This window comes from Phascolarctos cinereus, unplaced genomic scaffold (assembly GCF_003287225.1).
Source record: "Phascolarctos cinereus isolate Bilbo 61053 unplaced genomic scaffold, phaCin_HiC Scaffold_4;HRSCAF=312, whole genome shotgun sequence".
Lineage (NCBI taxonomy): Eukaryota > Metazoa > Chordata > Mammalia > Diprotodontia > Phascolarctidae > Phascolarctos > Phascolarctos cinereus.
In genome coordinates, this window is record NW_027555847.1 from 125,290,911 (window position 1) to 125,307,578 (window position 16,668).

The 16,668-nt window shown below is 37.9% G+C and overlaps 1 protein-coding gene across 8 annotated transcripts in view; it reads left to right on the top strand.

Annotated features, from left to right (window-relative positions):
• KDM8 (lysine demethylase 8) overlaps positions 1 to 11,013 on the top strand; it is a 28,403-nt gene extending 17,390 nt beyond the window's left edge. For all 8 annotated transcript variants that reach the window (XM_021006335.2, XM_021006333.2, XM_078152517.1 and 5 more), the window contains 4 exons: positions 2,369 to 2,413; positions 8,853 to 9,002; positions 10,560 to 10,652; positions 10,738 to 11,013. In XM_021006335.2, the coding sequence (XP_020861994.1) occupies positions 2,369 to 2,413; positions 8,853 to 9,002; positions 10,560 to 10,652; positions 10,738 to 10,902 (453 nt within the window). In that variant the 3' untranslated portion in view covers positions 10,903 to 11,013. The remainder of the gene's footprint in view (positions 1 to 2,368; positions 2,414 to 8,852; positions 9,003 to 10,559; positions 10,653 to 10,737) is intronic.
• Positions 11,014 to 16,668: the final 5,655 nt, after the last annotated feature.

A 16,668-nucleotide genomic window follows, 5' to 3' on the forward strand; every position in this document is an offset into this window, starting at 1 on the left:
GGGGTAAGGTTTGGGAGTGATTTGTTATGTTTTGATGGTCTCAAATGAAAAAAGGGCAAGGATTAGAGAAGAGGAGAGATCAGATCTCAGAAGAGTTCTCAGGGTATCTAAAAGAGGGAGGGGAAGCTGCCAAAATCATGGAAGAAAAAATATCTCAGTCCATACTATTAACTCTCCCCCCCACCAAAAAAAAAAAAAAGAATACCAGGAGCAAATCAATAATTCCTCATCTGAATACCTACTTTTCCTTCTACAAAAAAAATGTTTATGAGAATAAACATGCATCAAGGACATATTTGTTGAAGATATTTGAAGGGAAAAGGTGGACTTTCACAAGCAATATTCCAGAACGTTATACAATTGACTGAAATAGCTTAATGTAGTTATTAAGTTTGTATTATAAGTGAAAATTTTATTCAGTAAAGCAAAATGCCACTTTAAAGGCACTCATCCAATAAGATGTGTAAAAACCATGCATGCATATGTCAGAATTCTACAAGATATAATAACAGATAACCTTGTTTGGCAATCCTCTGATTATTAATATAAAGCAGGGCATAAAACAGGAAGCTGTAAGCTCACAAAAAATGTTCAATCTATGATAGAGTCCAAATTGAGAAGGAATTCCAATAGAGAGTAAGGTCTTCTATATAATCTTGTATTCAGGTTTCATTGCCCTTAATTTATTAAGCTCTAGAACATCGTAGATACTCCTAACAAGATGGTGAATGGCATTGAGATCATGCTACATTTGATCTGTTGAAATAACTGGGAATTTTTAGCACAGAAAGATAACTTCAGAGAGACATGACAGCTGTCTTCAAGTAAGTAAAGGCCTGTCAGTTGTCATAAAATTAGACTATTTCTGCTAGGGCTCACCCCCAGGGCAAAACTAGGGTCAGTGGGTTGATGTTGCAAAGAAGCAAATTTAGACTTTACATAAGGAAAAACTTCCTAATAAATAGAGGTATCCAAAGGTATAATGGCTTGCCTTGGGAAGTAGTAAATTCCCTTTCACTGAAAGTCTTCAACAAATAAAGGCTGGATAGCCATTTGCGTATGTTTTAGAAAGGATTCTTATTTGTATATTGGGATGCACTGAATGGCCACTGAGCTCCTTTCCAACTTGCTAAAATCTACCAGATTTGTGCTGTAGTAGCATAGCCTTCAAGAACACAGAGCCATCATCACACCATAATGAGGTATACAAGTAGGACTTCTACTGAGGATATGTTCTATGATGTTTCCATATCTTACTCTTATCTTCCTTTTTTTTTCTTACTCGTATCCTTCAAGCAAGACCATCAACTCCAAATGATTGTCATGTTGTATTTGTTGTTGTTGAGTTGTTTCAGTCATGTCTGGTTCTTCATAACTCCATTTACAGTTTTCTTGCCAAGGGTACTGGAGTGGTTTACCATTTCCTTCTCCAGCCCATTTTATAGATGAGGAACTGAGGCAAGCAGAGTTAAGTGTCTAGACTCGATTTGAACTCATGAAGATGAGTCTTCTTGATTCCAAGCCCAGTGCTCAGTCCACTCTTTCATTATTCCAGAGGCATTGTTTGATAGGGTAGAAAGAGCACTGAATTTAATGGCAAGAAGATCTGGGTTCACCCAGTTCTGATACTAACTGTATGACCTTGGATGAGTCATTTAACCTGAGTATCAGTTTCCTCATCTCTAAAATGTGAACAAGCCTGCTTTATAGGCCTGTTTTAAGAAAAAATTCATTGTAAACTTTCAAGTGATATATAAATGTAAACTTGTATTATTTTGACAGATTTTAGACTCCATGAATGCTCATTTACACCAGTACAAAAAGTGAAAATTCACTTAGGAACATTAAAATCACTAACTTTTGTCACAAAAATCAGAATTACCATGGTGCAAAACCTAATATCCTGTCTCTGATCTTATCACAAAGAGTTATATTGTGGGTGAACATGGTCATATTTCTTAATATTAAGCTTGGGACATGGAATTAAGTGTGAGTACTTTTATTAAAGTAATGGGTTTTCCTAGTGCTGAAGTGAAATAGCTATTTATATAATGCACTGATTGGGAAGACTGAAGAATGACAGCTGCTGATTAGAAAGCAAACATAGTGCCATTACAGTTCACTCCATTAAGGAGCTAACCTAGCTGGGAGAGCTTTATGCTGTAACCCTGCATCTCCCCCTCCCCAGCCCTACTTCCTCCCCATAAAGGACATTCATTCCCAGAACAGTAAGTTATAGTCCAAATTGATAGTTTTTTAAATAATAGCTTCAATAATAGCTTGATCACAGTGACATCATATAGTCACAACTGATTCCTGCATATCACCATCTTCTCTTTGATCTTCTGTTCTTCCTCCCTCAAAATAGGAGAATGACATTGGATACCTTGCTCAGCACCAATTATTTGATCAGGTAAGTGTATGGATTGCATTTCTTCTTTTTGGGTTCAAGTCTTGACCCTGAAATTTAACTGGCTTTGTGACCTTGAGCAAATCACTTAACCTCTCTGTGAGTAGCTCACTCTCTAAATTGCAGAGCAGTTAATGAGCTGCATTTTTAAAGGAAGTTTCCCCACAAGGATACACCAATAAAATCACAGGTCTGGTTTTTTAAAAGTAGTAATAATAATAAATATTCTATGGTAAGTTCCAAGTGGGTGGTACAGACAAGTGTCATTGGAGTTCAAAGGAAGAAAAGATCATTGTAGGGTAGGTAGGGATGGCTTTCTAGAGCAAGACATGAGCTAAAGTCTCGAAGGATGATTAGGTTCAAAAAGATAGACAGGAAGAGGAAGTATGTTCCCGGTGAGCAGAATAGTGTGCAAAACAAAAAACCCCAGCAGACCCATCCAAGATGTGCTCGTGAGCAGCGAGTAGACTAGTATGACAGGAGGAACAATAGGAATTTGAGCCATAGATAGATGTAGGCCATATCGTAGAGGCCTTGGAATTCCATGTGAACGAATCTGGGCTTTAACGCATAATAACAGATAACCTTTTTAGACGTGAGCTATAGTTAGCAAGCAGTAGGCAACCGATGAATTTTTTGAACAGGAGTGTAACATGGTGAAAGTAGTATTGAGGAAAGTTTAAATCCAGCAGAGACATTTAGAATGTATCCATATGATAGGGATGCAGCAGAAACCACAAAATGTTAGAGCTACTTTTAGAGGGACTGTTGAGATTAGTTGGGCCAGTCCTCTCATCTGCAAAATGAGAGGCCTGATGGGGTAAGCGACTTATGTTTCCAAGGTCAAACAGCTAGTGAATGGCAGAGCCATAACCAGTGGCAAGATTTCCTGATTCTTAATCATTGTATTCACCATACCATATCTGTGAGTGAGGAATTTCCAAATTATATTACTGTCCCTATATTTTAAAGAGAATTTTTAGGAAATTATGGGAATTTATTGTCAGATTAACAATCTCACTACAAAAAAAAAAAAGAGTCCATGTTAAAAAAAAATCAAAGTTAGCCATTCATATGTTACATTCACATTCCACAGTTTCTGTCATATGAGCAGGCTACAACTTCAAAATTTTCCTAGCAAATACTTTCTTCAGTACTTTGGAGATGTGTAATTTCGTCTATGTAGATAGACCTCCCACCAAGAGACATTACAATCCCTTTATTCCTTATTAAACAATTTCTTGAATTGCTATGGCCAAAATAATTCATGTCTCTTCATCATAGCAAGTATGCCCCTCAAATGATATACACAAAGTCCATCACTAGGCCCAAATTCAAAATCTTTCCATCTTGGTAGGATCAGCCATATTCTTCAAGAAAACAGAATCACTCATATAATGAAGCCATCAGAGTAGAGCCGTGGTGGGGTTAGAAAATAAATCAATTGGTATTTAGTATTTTATGTATATAGATTCCATAGACCAAAGCCTCTTAGAAAAAGATGAGCTCATCTGGCTAATTTTTCTACTAACAAACACAAATAAGGGTCAAACCTCGAGAAAGAATCTAATTAATTTCCAGGCTAATGGGAAGTTTAACATATGGGTAGAAGAGAGTTGGACTTTGCCAGAATAGCATGAAGCTGGGCTTGGTGGTGCTGAACGTTTCCCTGAAATGCCAAAAGTGTATAAAGTAGTTTCAGAGCTGAGAGTTGACTGAAGTATTAATTTTTATAGTCATCTCTTCAGGTTGGAGGTTTTGCTGCCAATGGTTAGCCATTCCCTTAGCGAGGAGAGCAAAATAAAAAAAACAGTGGTGAGACTGAAGGTGAAAACGAGTAAGAAAAGAAAACCACCTAATACAATGAAAAAATACCATGGAGTAGTAAAATCCTAGGATAAAATTCAAAAAGAAAATAAATTTTGCATTATCTAGAACTCCAGAAAAAAGAGTAGAGTAGACACTGGAACCCCAAGTGTGGTTGGAAGGCCTAACTTAAAAAAAAGCCTGAAGGAGCAGCAAAGGAATGAACTGGATAAGCTTAGAGCGGAATCTGGAAAACCCTGGCAAAGCATTAGACATCTTGCAAAAAAAAAAATGCATTCTTTAATAATACATCAAAAATACTAGAGCAGAATCAAGACAGCAAGATTGGGAGAAAACCTGAAATAATCTTTTGTCAAAAGCAATTGCCCTATAATACGTAGTGCAGAGAAATAGCCTAAGAATCAGGCCAAATAAGTTAAATAGTTTGCCAAAGGTCACACAGGTAGTAAATTACAGACCCAGGATTTGTGCCTTAATCAGTTCAGTTCAGTAAACATTTGTTAAGTCCACATACTTACTATGTGCTAGATATTGTTAGGTGCTTCATCCTGGGGATATAAAGATAAATGAGATATTCATATATAAATGAGATTTTATACACACACACACACACACACATACACACACACACACACACACACACACATAAATATGTTCCTACATATGAGAAATTCACACATAAAGATGAGATATTCCCTGCCCTCAGGAAGCTTACATTCTACTAGGAATACTAGCTGACACAAGATAGTACTTTAAAGTTTACAAATTTCATCCTGTACATTATGTCATATTCTCACAGCAACTCTGTAACGGGCTGTGCAAAGCAAATATTTTATTTCTGTTTTTACATGTGAAGAAAGTGAGTGTCAGAGAGGTTAATTGTACCGCTAGTAAGTGTAAGAGCTGAGATTTGAACCCCAGTCCCTCCATACTGCCTCTTATGGTTTAAATATAGAGTGGAGCTGTTTGAAAGAAGGGACTAGCTCATTTTTGTCTTTGTAGTCCCAGGCCTAGTTCATTGTCTTTCACACGGTAGTTGCTTATGGTTTTAGAAATTGAATTCAGATGGAATTGCTTTTTCCAATGTACCACCGTACACCCAAGAAATGCTACTCTCTTTGGTAGCAGCGTAGTAGTCCTACCCTTACTGCCATCTTAGCAGCTTCTGATTCCTGGGCTTAAGGATAAACTGAAGTATATTAGATTTAAATTTGCAGTTTTCCAAACCTGACTTAGTAATTACATTGTCTAGGTATAGAGGTAAAAATAAGCAAGGCCAAGGACTTTGTGCCAAGCAACACTAGGAGGTACATGAATTTGATCTTCAGTTCCCCCTCACCTCTTTATACTCCTCGCCTCTTTATACTCCCCAGTTTCCTTTCTGCATATTGTGCATGCACGCACACGTACACACACACACACACACACACACACACACCCTCAGGAAAGCATTGATTGTACACATACTGCTCCCAGATGCCCAGTATGTCTCAGTGCAAAGGTTGGTTGACACCAATTCTCCCTTTGCCCTCCTCCCCCACCTTTCTTAAAACATCAGTAATGTATTCACTTTTACATAGTGGTTTACAGTTTACAAAGCACTTCCCTGGCAACAGTGCTGTAATGTAGCAGCAAAATAGAATTATTCTCATTTTATGAATAAGGAAAATGAAGCTCAGAAATGTTAGGTGATTTGCTAAAATTCTTACAACAAATAAGTGGCAGAATCCAGGACCTGACTTGATTTTTTAGCTGCAATTATAGTGCTGTTTCCACTGTACCATGCGCTTTAAAAGCCTCTTATTTACAAAGAAGCAACTAAAATATAAATACAAATGCTTATTCCCTTCCCCTCCTTCCTATGTAAATGATACTGTGCACTAAATTATTATTAGCCTTACCTACTCTCAAGACCAGTCAAGACCTTCTATCAATAATCTGACATTTTGAACTGGATGTCCCACATGTATCTTAAAACTCAACATATACAAAACATAACTAGTCCCTTTCCATCAGATTGTCAGCCCCTCAAGAACAAGGACAGTTTTTTGCTTTTCTTTATATCCCCATTGCTTAGCACAGGGCCAGGGACATAGCTGGCACTTAATAAATGTTTATTGACTCACATACTTTTCCATACTTGCTTTTTACTATCAAAGGTACCATGTCCTTCCAGTAACCCAGGGTCAAAACCTCAGTGTCATTCTTGATTCCTTTCTGTCACTCACCCCACACTTCCAGTCATTTGCCAGATCTTGTTTCTACCTCTACGACATTTCCATATATATATATCCCCTTCTCTCTATTCACACAGATCAGGCCCTTGTCACTTTTAGCCTGTGCTAGTTTAAAAGCCTCCTAATGTGAGGCATTCCAACCCATCCTCTGCTGCTGCCAAAGTCACATCTAACATCACAGCTACAACTGTAATACTCCCCACTCAGCAGATCCCAACGGGTCCTTATTGCCACTAGAATAAAATAGAAATTCGTTTTCTTTTTAAGTATTTAAAGCTCTTCACAACTTAGCCCCTTCCTGTCTTTCTAATTTTCCTACACATTACTACCTTCCACATCACCTAGTCAGGCAGGCAGGCAGGCAGGCACTGTGCTAATCAGTGGGAATACAGAGAGAAGAAGCAAGAAAGAAATATAGTCTCTGTCTTCAAAGAGCTTACGTTCTAATGGGAGAAGACAGTACTGAAAAGGAGCCGAAAGTGGAGTGGTAGAAGAGAAGGTACAAGGTGCAGGAGTGTGGCAGAGAAGGTGCTCTGGAGGTTAGTCAACAGCACAGGCTAAAAGTGACAGAGGCCTGATCTGTGTGAATAGAGAGAAGGGGGTAAATATGGAAATGTTGTAGAGGTAGAAACAAGATTTGGCAAATGACTGGAAGTGTGGGGTGAGTGAGAGAAAGGAATCAAGAATGACAACGATTATAGTCCAGCCATAATGGCATAATGGTCTGTCTCCTATCTCTCTGCCTTTGTGTTAGCTGTCCCCCAGGCCTAGGATGCATTCCTTTTTCACCTCTATTTCTTAGAATCCCTGGCATCCTATAAGATTGAAATCAAGTGTAACCTGTGAAAGAGACCTTTCCCACACCCCTTCAGCTTCACAAACGTTCTCTTTCCCATCTTCATATCTATTAGTCTACATGGTTGTCTCCCCTACTGCAGTCAGATGATATTACATATGTAAACACTCTATAAATGTTAGCTCTTATTATTATTATTAGCTATCAGAATGTAAACTCATTAATAACAGAAACTTTATACTTTTTCTATATATCATTAGCATTCAGCATAATACCAGGAACCTAAGTGCCTAATAAATGCTTATAATAATTGTTCAGTTGAACTATTAGCTTTAATTACACTCAAGACCAGTCGAGACTTCTAAAATAATTGATCATTTATTAAAAAGTAATTGAAAAATAACATCAGTTGTCTTCTCTTACATTTTTGGGGGGCCCATACTTGTGATTTTATTGATATAAGGAACTCCTGATGAGGAAATCCTCCCTACTAATCTAGACTGCCAAAAGTTCTGTAACTTCTAGTCTTCAAATTGCCATAGTCACTGGGAAGTTTCTCTTGTACTTTTATATAAACCTCTTAGTACTGCTATGCTAAAAGTTAAATCATTTCTGACACTTATGTAATCAGGAATGTTGGAAAATAAAACAAATTTAATTATTGAAATCTTATCTATTACATAGTACTTTTTGATGTTATGATTTATACGATGCTTTTGGAGAATTGCTTTCTTCTTCCACAACTCTCATTTTTAAACTAATTTTCATTTTTAACATGAGAAGGAAATGTTTAGTATTATGTTGAAATCCAAGTGTAAATCTGAATATATTTATGCTATTGGAGTCTATTACCCAGACTAAAGAAGTGTCTGAATATATTTATTATACTCAGAAAATGTGTAAGTTAAAACAGCAAACTTGGTTTCCTTAGTGACCCCATTTTTATATCTTCAATACTGTCTGGTTCAGAATATTTCTCTTTTGTGGGTTCATGATTAATAAAGTAGACTGTAAGATGGGCAGTAAAGCAGTCATTACTGTTGTCAGTTAGTTATGGTTTTCAGATAATCAGATTAGGAAGTGGCTAAAAATTAGTATAGATTTGTTCTTAGTTTTTTTAACTCTTGTTTAAAAATTGAGCATATTTGTCAAAGGTTAACATCCAAGATTGCCTGATGGGCTCATGAAACATCCCCTGAACTTAATGAAAACTTTATGGAAGCTTTGGTTTTGTACCTAAAAGAAAAATCTCTTTTAGAACCATAAACCTAGGAAATTAAATGCAAAACACCATGTTAATGCACAGTCTGGCTATGAAAGTAAAACAAAATTGAGCTAATGAAAATCTTAAGTGGATATTAACTCACCTACATGCCACATTTATGGTATTTTGATTATAAGTTAGCCTGTTGAAAATGCCTTTGTAAAGCCTGAGATAGGTAAGCTAATATTACTTGCAGAGCCTTTAATCTTGAATCATATAGCCCCAATTTTATTTTAAATTTTCATAATTGAAACTGATTCTTGTCTTTAACATGTAGCACCTGACTGTAATCTTTTATAATTGGTTTGACTGGGACAGATTCCAGAACTGAAGCAAGATATTTGTATACCAGATTACTGCTGTCTCGGTAATGGCGAAGAAGAAGACATAACTATTAATGCCTGGTTTGGTCCAGCAGGAACCATCTCTCCTCTTCACCAAGATCCACAGCAGAATTTTTTAGCCCAGGTTTGTGCTGTCATCACTATCATCATCAAATCAGCATTTTAAAGAATTTAAATATAATTTAAAAGAATCTTTATTTTCATGGGGTCAGTATAGTCTTAGTGGTTTTTTTTTTAAATCAGCCATGAAAAATATATGTATCTGTTTTTTGGGCCCATCCCATCCACAGAATTCTATGCTTTTAGCAGTTGGGTTATCCACTATAATACATTATCTATCCCTGGGCTCTCAGTTACATATAGGCCATATTCTATTCACTAAGCCATTTACTCCCCTATAACTTAAATACTTTGTAATTACATTAATTCTTGTAAGCGAACAGGCTGCATTTGGTCCATTTAGTAAATTACTGTTCCAGTTTCTTAAGTGGCCTAAAAAAATGTGCCCTCTTAGGTGACTAATGAGGGAATAATTTACTCACTCAGCAGTAACTGGCTTACTAATAAATCATCTGAGTTGGAAAGAGCACATGTCCTACTCTGTATTTTTTAAGTACAAAAATTCTCAAGAAAGAACACAGAAAATTGTCACCCTCATTAAGTGCATCTACCAGATTATATTTTACTAGACTGTAAATTTCTTGAAGGCAAAGACTATGCCAGTTATTTTTGTATTAAGTCTGCCCCTAGTGTACCATAGTGTACAAAATAGAGGCACTTAACAAATTTTTGCTGAAGTAATATAAGTTCTTAAAAAAACAAAACAGCAATCAGTCTGAGAAGCACAGTATCAAAAACTTAAACTACAGAGCACTTTTTAACTCAGACTATAAAATGGCACTAAAGGCACCTATATTTTTATTAGAAAATATTAGTTAAGGTAGCTGTCACTCTTTTATGGTAATAGTAGATAGAAGGACATGCTATGTTCAAATGCCATTTATTCTCATAGAATTATCTATATTAATTTAGTGCCTTGTACCATTGTGTTCATTAAATGGAGAAGATAAATTAGTCATGACGAAGTTGCATGATAAAACACATTTTACCAATTTGAGTGAATTCACTTTTTCTCTAATCCCATAATCCCATGGTCTTTATTTCAGATGTACAACGTAACAAGTTAAATTAGTGCCAGTGACATTTGAAATTTTTAAAAAGACAACTCATTGGTATTATATGTGCTTTTTTCATCTACTATGTCATGCCCATATTATTCATTAGATTTGAAGCTGATTATGACTGCCCACCATTTAATTTTAATTCTTGCTTAAGCGATTTCACTGGAACTTTTAAGAATAGACAATTGTATTCTTTGTTTCAGACATTGACCTTTCTGACTTTCACAAATGGAGCAAAGTCTGGAGAGAGGTTCTTTATCGTAATATGTTAATCATAGTACCAAATTAGCAAAAGTCAGACTAAATTCATTTTTATGTGTTCACCTTGATTATATGGGGTGTCCCCAAAGCTTAATAGCTTAACACTTCAGTGAGACTTCTGGGACACCCTATATTTCTACTGCTTGGTCACTATATAAATAGCATATTATTAATTACCTTAAAATTAAATTCTTTCTACAACTAAAATACCAACTGACAGATGAAGACTCTCTTTTCAGGTACTTGGAAGAAAATACATCCAGTTGTACTCTCCAGAAGAATCAGAGTCTTTATATCCACATGAAACACAACTCCTTCACAATACTAGCCAGGTGAAATATTTATGGTATAGTTGTAGATGCTGTCACTTTTCTTTCATTAATCATAATACAGCTAACTGGTTTCTTTTGTTTTTAGGTGGATGCGGAAAATCCCAATTTAATTAAATTCCCCAAATTTACTAAGGCCTCATATCAGTCATGTATTTTGAATCCTGGGCAGATTCTGTTTATTCCAGTTAAGTATTGGCACTATGTGCGAGCTTTGGATATCAGCTTCTCTGTCAGTTTCTGGTGGTCATAACTATTATTAAAAGAGGAATTAAAAACATCTGTAATGCAACAGCATAGTCTTTTCCTGAAGGCAGAGTAATAATGTAATCTAAGATCAATAAATTTGAACTTTTTAACAATATATAGACCTTCGTCCTGTCCTTGGGTATGGCAAATCTCAAACTGGTGCAAGAAAAGGCACTTTACTTGTTTTAAGTATCACAAATTGCTTGAAATTTATAAAAGTAGATTCCAGTGTCCCACAAAAACAATAATTAGTGGATATCAAAATTGTTTCTTTTTATATTTGACATGATAGACAGTATTTATCTAAATTTTCACATGACAAGATTCCTATTAAGTCACTAAAGGTACGCTGACCTAAGATATAACATAGGAATATTATCTCTTCATGCATCTCTAACATTAAGGAGGGATAAACTGAAATTCATTAAGGCAGAATGTAATTCAGAGGGAGCTTAGCTATATAACATGTGCTTTTTCCTCCTAACTCAGAGATAGGCTATCTAGCAACTGATCCTTCATGATCACTTCTGTACTAATTTGGTGATTCTGCTTTTGCTCTCAGGTAGAGTTGAAAGAAACATGTACTTTTGAAATGTCATAGGATTTTTTTAAAGTTCAAAACTACAGGAAAAAAAATCATTAAAATGTAATATTTAAAATATGGACACCTCCATGACCTTATATCCCTCAAGCAGGTGTTTCCATCAGCTCAGCAGAATACTGCAAATGAAATCTTCAAATCATCCTGTTAACTCTCCAATATTGTCAGAAATCCAAAATGTTGACTTTATGGCTCAATTTCCATGCATATTCTTAGGATGACAGCTTCAAAGGAGTTCTGTTGTACTGAACCAGTGAGATTTTGAATAAAAGTTATTAATGTGTTGTTCATCCATTAACCAACTCCACACAGCAAGTATTTAGATGTAATATTTAATGGATAAGTAAATTGACTGGTAGTCATCTGGAATGAATTTTTTTAAATATAAATTTATTTATTTTTAGTTTTCAACATTTACTTCCACAAGATTTTGATTTTGAGTTCAAAATTTTCACCCCATCTCACCCCTCCCCCCACCCCAAGATGGCATGCATTCTGAACACCCCTTCTCCTAGTCTGCCTTCTCTTCTATTTCTCCCCCCCTTCTCTTATTCCCATCCCCTTCTGTTTTCCTGTAGGGCAGGATAGACTTCTGTACCCCATTTCCTGTATTTCTTATTTCCCAGTTGCATGTGAAAACTTTTTTTATAAACATGTGTTTTTAAAACTTTGGGTTCTAGATTTTCTCTCTTCCTCCCTCCCCACCCACCCTCATTGAAAAGGCAAGCAACTCAATATAGGTTATACATGTACAGTTATGCAAAACACTTCTATAGTAGACATGTGAAAAACTATTTCCCTTAATCCTATCCTGCCCTCCCATTTATTCTATTCTTTCTTTTGACCCTGTCCTCCTCAGAAGTATTTGCTTCTGATTACCCCTTTCCCAATCTGCCCTCCTCTCTATCATCCCCCTGCTCTTTTGTCCCCTTCCCCCCCATTTTCCTATAGAGTAAGACAGATTTCCATACCCAATTGAATGTGTGTGTTATTCCCTCCTTAAGCCAAATCCTATGAGAATAAAATTCATTCATTCCCTCTCACCTTCCCCGTTTCCCCTCCACTGTAAGAGACTTTTCTTTTCTGTTTTTTGTGAGATAATTTACCCATTCTACCTCTCCCTTTCTTCTTCTCCTAGTATAATCTCTCTCATCCCTTAATTTTATTCTCCAGATATGACCCCTTCATCTTCAACTCACCCTGTGCCCTCTATCTATCTATCTATCTACTATACATACATATAATTTTTCCTCAACTACCCTAATACTGACAAAGTCTCATGAGTTATAAATATCATCTTTCCATGCAGGAATGAACAGTTCAACCTTAATAAGTCTCTTATGATTTCTCTTTCCTGTTTACCTCTTCATGTTCCACTTGAGTCTTGTGTTTGAAAGTCAAATTTTTTATTCAGCTCTAGTCTTTTCACCAAGAATGCTTGAAAGTCCTCTATTTCACTGAATGACCATTTTTTTCCCCCTGAAGGATTATACTCAGTTTTGCTGGGTAAGTGATTCTTGGTTGTAATCCTATGTCCTTTGCCCTCCGGAATATTATATTCCATGCCCTGCGGTCCTTTAATGTAGAAGCTACTAAATCTTGTGTTATCCTGATTGCGTTTCCACAATACTTGAATTGTTTCTTTCTGGCAGCTTGTAATATTTTCTCCTTGACCTGGGAACTCTGAAATTCGGCTACAGTATTCCTAGGAGTTTTCCTTTGGGGATCTCTATTTTGCCCTCTGGTTCTAAAATATCAGGGCAGTTTTCCTTGATAATTTCTTGAAAGATGATGTCTAAGCACTTTTTTTTATCATGGCTTTCAGATAGTCCAATAATTTTTAAATTCTCTCTCCTGGACCTATTTTCCAGGTCAGTTGTTTTTCCAGTGAGATATTTCACATTATTTTCTAATTTTTCATTCTTTTGGATTTGTTTTACAGTGTTTTGATTTCTCATAAAGTCACTAGCTTCCAATTGCTCTATTCTGATTTTTCAGGAAGTATTTTCTTCAGTAATCTTTTGGACTTCCTTTTCCCTTTGGCCAATTTTTCTTTTTAGGGCATTCTTCTCCTCATTGGATTTTTGGACCTCTTTTGCCATTTGGGTTAGGCTATTTTTTAAGGTGTTATTTTCTTCGGTATTTTTTTAGGTCTCCTTTAAGCCTTAATCTTGTTTTTCATGGTTTTCTTGCATCACTCTCATTTCTCTTCCCAGTTTTTCCTCTACTTCTCTTACTTGCTTCTCAAAATCCCTTTTGAGCTCTTCCAAGGCCTGGGACTGATTCATATGTTTCTTGGAGGCTTTGGATGTAGGAGCTTTGACTTTGTTGTCTTCTTCTGGTTGTATGTTTTGATCTTCTTTGTCACCAAAGTAAGATACTATAGTCTGACTCTTTTTGCGCTGCTTGCTCATGATCCCAGCCAATTACTTGAGTCTTAAACTCTTTGTTAAGGTAAGAGTCTGCTTCCAATGTGGAGAATGTACTGTCCCAAGCTTCGGGGGTTTATACAGCTGTTTTCAGAGATACTTGTAGGGACCTGAAAATTTTCAGTTCTTGCAAGGTGGTATGATAAGGGGCGAGGTGTTTACTCCTTTCCTGGCCTGTGCTCTGGTCTGTTAGTGACCACAAGCACTCCTTTTTGTCCTGGAACTGTGAAGAAGGTTTCCTCTTCACTGCCACTACAAGCTCCACCACGCCAATGCTCCTTCTCACCCCAGCATTGCTGCCCAGAACTGTGACCCAGATCCAAGCACGGGCAAGGCAAGAGATTCCTGCCTCAGCACTGGCAAACAGATCCCTGAAATCCCTCTCTGATCAGCCACTGGATTCCCCCTCAGTCTGTGGGCTGGAAGCTCAGCAGCCACTGCCCTGGTGCTCTGCACTCTGCGCTCTGGAGCTGGCTCTGACCTAGCTCCTCTCTCAGCACTGCAGAAACAGATTTTTCCCACTGACCTTCTAAGTTGTCTTGGGTGTTTGTCGGTTGAGAGGTCTGGAAGCCACCCCAGCTTCACTGCGGCCTGTGCGCCCACCGCTCCTCTCCCCGCCCAGCGTGAAATACCTTTCTGATTAACCATCCAGGTTGTCTTGAGCTGGAAATTTGCTTCACTCTGTCTTTTTGTGGGTTCTGCTGCTTTAGAATTTGTTTAGAGCCATTTTTTATAGGTATTTGGAGGGGTTTGGGGGGAGAGCTCAATCAAGTCACTGCTTTCACTCCGCCATCTTGGCTCCGCCCCCCTGGAATGAATTTATAACCTTTACACTAACAGCATCACACAGACTTTACTGAAAAATAAAAATTGGATGTCTCACTGCCCACTTCAGCCACCTGTACTTATTTGCCTCTGTCACAAGGCTTTCCATAGTCTGGCTCCAGCTTACCTCTCCAGCTGTAAATATCACATTTGTCTCCTTTATATACACTAGATTCCCGTCAAATTGGACCCATTTTTCTTTAATCACATTCTGCCCTCTCCCTCCCCTGTACAACTACACAGGCCTACCCTGATGTCTGGTTTGTACTGTGCCCTTTTACTTAATGAAATCCCAGTTTTGCTCCAAAGCTCATCTTAAATGCCATGTCATCTATGAAATCTGTTTTTTTTTCTCCCCAAATGAAAGTGTTCCCTCCTTTGCCTAATGAAATGTGGTAAAGCCTGCGTGTGTACTAAAACTATCTCTGGCCCTAAGAAAGAAGTATGTGGAAATTTCCAGACTTAGAAGCCCTCGGCCCAGCCTCAAACTCTGTTGTAGTCATTAGGGTCCCCGCACTCCTTACACAGATCCCTTATCTGGATAACTCCCTAACTCTGACCTGGGTTTCTGACTCTTTGTTGCCTGGTTCCATTGCTGGCTCCAGCCCTTGATTCCTTTTCCCTTGGTCATTTAGTTTGGTCTCTTTAGTTAACTCCTTGCTGCCTGTCCTCTGGATTGTGAACCTTACCTGCCAGTACAGTTCAACAAATGTTTATTAAATGTGCATAGGCACTGAGGGAGATCAAGATTATTGATTGGCCACAGTTCCAGCCTTTGTGGAACTTACTGTCTGGCACAGAGAGAGAACAGACAGAAAACTAAAAATAAGCAAAGATCTATGATGAGGGAGGGGCTCCTGAAGGAGCTAGTGCTGAGTTCTGCTTTCAATGATAGGTGTGAATATAATAGGTGGATGAGTAGGGAGGACATTCTAGACATAGGGAATACAGTGTGAGCAGAAATATGGTAGAAAGAAAAAAATAAATATTCAGTAGCCACTATGTGCCAGATGCTGTACTAAGCACTGGGGATATAAAAACAGGCAGAAGATAGTCCCTGCCCTCAAGGAGCTCACAGGCTAATGGGGGAGACAACATGCAAACAAATATATACTAAGCAAGCTATATACAGGATAAATAGGAAATAATGAACAGAAGGAAGGCACTGTATTTGAGAGGGATTGGGGAAGACTTCCTGTAGATGGCAGGATTTTAGTTGGGACTTAAAGGAAGGCAGGGAGGCCAACACAGCAGAGAAGGGAGAGCATTCTCAGCATGAGGGACAGCCATATAAAATGCCCAGAGCCAAGAGATGGAGAGTCTTGTTCATGGAACAGCCAGAAGGCCAGTGTCACTGATTCAAAGAGTCCATGTCAGAAAGGAAGAGGAGCTAGGTTATTAAGGGGTTTGAATGCCAAACAGTGCTTTGTATTTGATTCTGGAAATAACAGGGAGCCACTAGAGTTGACTCGAGTAGGGGAGTGATACAGTCGGACGTATGCTTTAGGAAAATCACTTTAGTAGCTGAATGGAGGAGGGGTTGGAGTGGGAAGAGACTTGGGTCAGACAGAGCCACCAGCAGGCTGCTGCAGTAGTTCAGGCACGACGTGATGAGGGCCTGACTAGGGTGAAGGCAGTGTCAGGGGAGAGAAGGTGGAGTATTTGAGAGATGTTGCAGAGGTGAAATTGGCAGGCCCTGGCAACAAATTCACATGGAGTCTGAGAGAGTGAGACATCCAGAATGACTACTAGTGTGCAAGCCTGAGGGGCTAGGAGGATAGATGGTGTTGCTTAGGTAAGAGGGGGAAGGACTTGGGGGAAAAGATAATGAGTTCCCCTTTGAACATATTGAGTTTAAGATGTCTACTGAACATCCAGTTCAATATGACTGAAAAGCAGTTGAAGATGTGACGTT